Source organism: Populus euphratica, unplaced genomic scaffold, assembly GCF_000495115.2.
Source record: "Populus euphratica unplaced genomic scaffold, PopEup_1.0 scaffold518.1, whole genome shotgun sequence".
In the NCBI taxonomy this organism is placed as follows: Eukaryota; Viridiplantae; Streptophyta; class Magnoliopsida; order Malpighiales; family Salicaceae; genus Populus; species Populus euphratica.
In genome coordinates this window covers 3,225-8,477 of record NW_011500219.1, presented here as the reverse complement: position 1 = coordinate 8,477, position 5,253 = coordinate 3,225, and the positions used below count along the sequence as shown (strand labels likewise).

At 29.3% G+C, this 5,253-nt stretch overlaps 1 protein-coding gene and 1 long non-coding RNA gene across 2 annotated transcripts; one reads left to right on the top strand and one right to left on the bottom strand.

Moving 5' to 3' along the window:
• Window positions 1-67: 67 nt before the first annotated feature.
• On the bottom strand, window positions 68-487 carry LOC105112259 (uncharacterized). The gene is made up of 2 exons (XR_839718.1): window positions 309-487; window positions 68-122 (listed from the first exon to the last, which is right to left on the bottom strand). It is a non-coding gene; the product is annotated as an uncharacterized LOC105112259 (long non-coding RNA).
• Window positions 488-2,960: 2,473 nt separating this feature from the next.
• Window positions 2,961-4,848, top strand: LOC105112258 (uncharacterized). The gene is made up of 2 exons (XM_011007891.1): window positions 2,961-3,434; window positions 4,315-4,848. Exons 1-2 carry the CDS (start codon window positions 3,125-3,127, stop codon window positions 4,608-4,610), a joined length of 606 nt encoding a protein of 201 aa, XP_011006193.1. The 5' UTR covers window positions 2,961-3,124; the 3' UTR covers window positions 4,611-4,848.
• The last annotated feature ends 405 nt before the right edge of the window (window positions 4,849-5,253 follow it).

The following is a 5,253-nucleotide window of genomic DNA, read 5'->3' as shown; positions in this document are numbered from 1 at the left end:
AAATTCGTTTCTTGACATGGCTGTCCAGGGAATGGAAAAAACACAGACAAAAGTATCAGGCCCTTACCAAAGTTTGCATCTTTCAGGTCCCATTTTACAAGAAAACACCTTATTCATATTCCCTAAACACACATGAATATTGAAGGGAAAAAAGTCAATTTTTTCGCATATGTCTTTAAACAAGCACAAGAAACTCTACAACTGCAACGCTAGTTTCAATTACATGAATTGTAACATAAAGATAATAACTTCATTTAAAAGAAAAGAAAACAAAGGAAACCAAGATCAGAGAGAAAGAGAAGACAAACCCTACGAGGGGTATCAGAGTTTAGATCTCTGGTGCCATTTGGTACAGCTCCTGATGATCTTCGAACCCTTTTCTTGTCTGCTGCCCCTCCTGATTTCTTCATCTTTGTGTGCCTTTACGTTTGTGTTTTCTTTTTCCGTTGTATTTATTGTCGGCTCTGTCTCTCTCTGTATTTATTTTTTTATTTACTTGGCTTTCGACATGTTTCTGTCTTTCTTTTCTAACCTAAACCAGTTGAATTACGCCACGTCATCATAATCAAGTTCGGAAACACAAAAGGAGTCCTTTCTTTCTACTTCCTCAGCGACGTGGCAAATTCAACGGTTTGAGATGTTTGTTTTATTATTATGTAAAAAAGTCCTATCAAAAGAAAAATTCTGTGATATTGTAGCTTTTTTAGTCGTTTTAGATATTATTTGGATTCTAGTATTTATTTTATAATTTTTTTTTATTTTAAAATTTAAAAAATAATATATTTTTTATTTTTTAAAAAATATTTTTGATATAAACATATTAAAACAATATAAAAAAAATATATATAAAGGAATTTTAAGCAAAATTAAATTTTAAAAAGTCACAAAGTACAATTTCAACCTAAAATAATTAGCTAACATTTAGATAGTATTTAGCTTCCTGAATATCATTTAATAAACAAATAATTTTTTATATTTGTAATTAATTTTTTATATTTTAATGTGTTGATATAAAAAAAAATAAAAAATAATAATAATATTTTAATGTATTTATAAATAAAAAACAAATTAAAAAATGCTGCAACTATACTTAATGCTACAATTTTACTTTTTAAAAATATTTTTTAAAAAATATTTCACAACATCCCCAAATTCTACCTAAGCCCATTACAGTAAGGGTTGCCTCACTAGTATTAGGGCTGCATGGAAACGTGATTGAATTAGTATTTTTAAAAAATTAAAAAAATATATTTTTTATTTTTATTAAAATTTAATATGATTTATATGTTTTGATATGTTGATGTTAAAAATAATTTTTAAAAAATAAAAAAATTATTAATATATATTTTAATACAAAAAATTATTTAAAAAATAATCCCTGCTAACTGCCAAACATATTTACAGCAGCCTGCAAGCAGGCATCGGTAAACGCAACAGCCATAAAAATCTTTTTTTAAAAAAAAATTTCTGCCAGATACATCCTAAATTCTTACATCTAACTGAAACAGTAGCTATATTTGTGTTTTCATGGTTTTTTTATTTAATTGATAAATAATAAAAAATAAAAGGTATAATTTATTATTTCATAAAAGAATATGGAAAAATCTATAAATTAAAAAAAATATTATTTTGCCCCTTAATAATATTTATATATTAATTAAAATTAATTTTAAAAATTAACTCAATTAAATCATTACTTAATTTTTTTAGATGTAAAAATATAATCCATATACTTTTTATTTTCTAATTTTTAATTTGTAAAATATATTTTAATCCACTCATACTTAATTAAATCATCCCAGTTTAATTTTTAATTAATGATTTTTAACATGTATGACCCTTTAGATTCATAACATGTTGGCTCAAATATAAAAGATAATTTAAATTGAATTGAATTAAATAAAATAAAATAATTTAATTTATTATCAATTTCATAATTGATTTTTTTATATTTAAAAATCAGTTTTATTATTTAGCAATGTGTTATGATCCTCTAAATATTATAAAAATCATTAGTGGTTTGAATTAACATTTTAGTGACTGGTTTCTTAATATAATTAATATCATTTCATTAATAATATTTTGCTTTAACATTAAAGCATATAGTATATTTACCATGTTAAATTATTTTTTTTTTCTAATAGTCATTAATTTTTGAATGAGATTTAAAACCCATTTTAAATCTAATTTTATTTTGGTCAACGATTTCTCAATCAATACTATTTGTGAATAGATGAGAAATTTTCTCCAATTTACATAAGATGGTGAATCATTTCTTAATCACTTAAATACATTCGTATAGTTTATGTTATACCTAATATCCATTATCTCGTTACTTCGATCAAGATGATATATAAAAAGATTAAAATATAACATTTTCTATACAAGATAATCACAAAAACAAACAATCCTTCATTGTAATGGGTTTAAGTAGTGTTTGAGAAAGTTGTCTAAACATCATTTGACAATTTTTTTTTATTATTATTTTGATGTGTTGATGTGTGAAAAAAAATTAAAAAAAATAAATAAAAATATTATTTTATACATTTCTAAGTAAAGACACTTTGAAAAAGATAATCACCACCATTATACCAAATACCAAATGTTATTCTAGGGTGTGTTTATTTTTGTGTTTTAAAAATATTTTTAAAAAGATTATTTGTTTTAATTTTTTCTTTACTTCAAGTTCTTTTTCTTTATATTTAAAAGTAATTTTTTTAATATATTTTTAAATAAAAAATATTTTTTAAAATCACCACCATCAGAAGGGGGTATATATATTAGACCTCCATAAACAAGATTGATCTATATTTGGTAGGAAACCGAAAAGATTTGAATATAACAAGGTTAAGCCCACTTGTTAGTTTCTAGAGCACAAGACTCACCCATGATTTATCGGATGATGAAAGCCCAGTTGGCAAGCCCAGGCCTGCCTTATGTCCCAAAGAAACAAGCTCCTCGCTTATCATCTAGCCAAAAAATGGAATAACCAAATCCTATCCTGAACAGCTGAGCTTAGATTACCCCCAGCTTCAATTGCCATACACCATGCTTGCACTCTAGCTAACTCCTTATCGTTAGCTGTTCATGAAGTGGCTCTGGTTTCATTTTCTTGTACATTCAGATGCTTTCTTTCTGCTGTCTCTCCCTCTGCAATATCAGGCAGCCATCACCACTTGCGGGACTCTCTTGGCTCCCTAACAAGAAGACGACACCAGTAGTTTCTCTGTGGCTGGCACCTGTATATGGTAAGGGTTTCAAGAGAACAAGCAAAGACCAATCTTATTTTGTACCTTCTTTTATTGTCCACGCTGTAGAGAAAGACTCGGAAAAATACGAGATAGACTCAGATAAGGCCAAAGAAGCCCTTCAAAAACTTGACCAGCAGCTCCAAGCCTTCTCTGAGAAACAAATCAGCTCTCCAAAGATAAGAGGTACCTCTCTCTTTCTATCACTGCAATGACAGTTTATGCTCTGACATCCCAGGAATTCCTTTTCTTTAATAATGCTGCTTTCGTCAAGAATTTTTAATTTTCTAGTCATTTTACAATATATTTTATTAGGATTGATTTAATAAAATAATAATTATTGTTTGAGATTTACTGACTTGTACATGCATCATGAGTGTGGTGTCTCTGGTATAAATAATCAATTTGATAAGCTGCAATCAGTTTAAGTTTAAATTTCAATCAATCTGCTCGAACAATAATTTGAACTTCCTTAATGGAATTTCGGCTGCCTCTGTTATTTGGTCCAAAATATCATATTATCAAGCAGTTCCAAAATGTCGTCACATCACCTACCACCATTTTTTTTCTGTTTTTGAAAATCGTAGTATTTCATCAAGTTGCGCAGACATTTCTTGACAAATCTGGATGGTACCTTTTTTTGGTGTTGAAGTTGTCCTTATTCTTTGGAAAGTTGTCCTCACGAGTAGATAATCAGAGATGGATAGATTCCAGTAAATAAGCAAATACTGACATTCATCGCGTTTAAGAGGAAAACTAGCTACAGGTTAGTCTAACTTGCAAACAATGAATTCCAGGGCAGTATAGTTTTGCCCTCTAGATGATATTCACATGGGTGCTAATTAACAAGATAATATGAATTTCCAGAGCAAGATGCATTATCTGTAATCACTGATCAAATAAATAAAATTTCTGAATTTCCTTCTCCAAATTAGTCAGTATTAACATTCAAGCTACCAATTACGAGCTTTAGGGGTGAGTAATTATGAATATGATCAGAAGGCAATGCCTAATGGTTTGATAATACCGTCTATGCTGAAACATGTTTTCTTCAACCTGATTTCAGCTTCTGACGTGAAACTTACAAGAGATGAAATGACAGAAGAAGTGCCAGAAGTTTCAGGGTCTGTCCTGGTATACACTGCTGCAGCTCTCTTTCTTTTCACAATTTTCTACAACATATTCTTCCTTACAGTGCTACAACCATCCGTAGACGGGCCACTACCCAAGCCAGAACCTGAAACGATTCAAGAAATTACTGCTACTACAATGGAAAGAGAACCTCCCAAAGAAGCTATTTTGCAGCTGCTGCCATTAATGTCTGAAGTTCTTATACAAAGCTCTGGAGGTGGCAATAATTAAGAAGAAAAAACAGAGGAGTAAATATTCAATTCTAAAGAACTTATTTTCAACCTCTTTTGGATATGAATATATCAGATATGCTGTAAGTCAAGTTCTGGCTTGAAATGTTTCAACTTTTCAGAAAATGCAAAGAGAAGTGCGGGTTTTTTTTTTTTTTTCCCCTGCTTGTCATGTTAAGAAAATGTATGAGCCAACAGGATAATATTGAGAAAGAACGGGGGCACTCTACTTCTCTCCATTCTTTTTAAACACCAGCCTGTGTTATTTGTTGTTCAGTAAAAAAACATTGCTGATGAATCAGCATTTCTGAAGCCCATTGAAAAAGCCTAAAACCTTGTCTAAAAAATCCAATAATAGGAAGGCAACCCACCGATAAATGGGTTTAGCGAGTTATCAGATTTAATATACTTAAATTTGATATTTTGAGTTCAAGTAAATATGAGTCTAACAAGCTGTTAGACCTAATATATTTAAGTTTAACTATGAGTTAAGTTAAAATAAACACAGACCTAGCGACGTACCAAACCCAACAAACTTGAGTTTGGCCATACACTGAGTCCAAATAAGTATAGACCTAGCAACTTGTAAGATATAATAAACTTGGTTCGGTCATGAGTTGATACCAAGTAAATACATGTCTAGA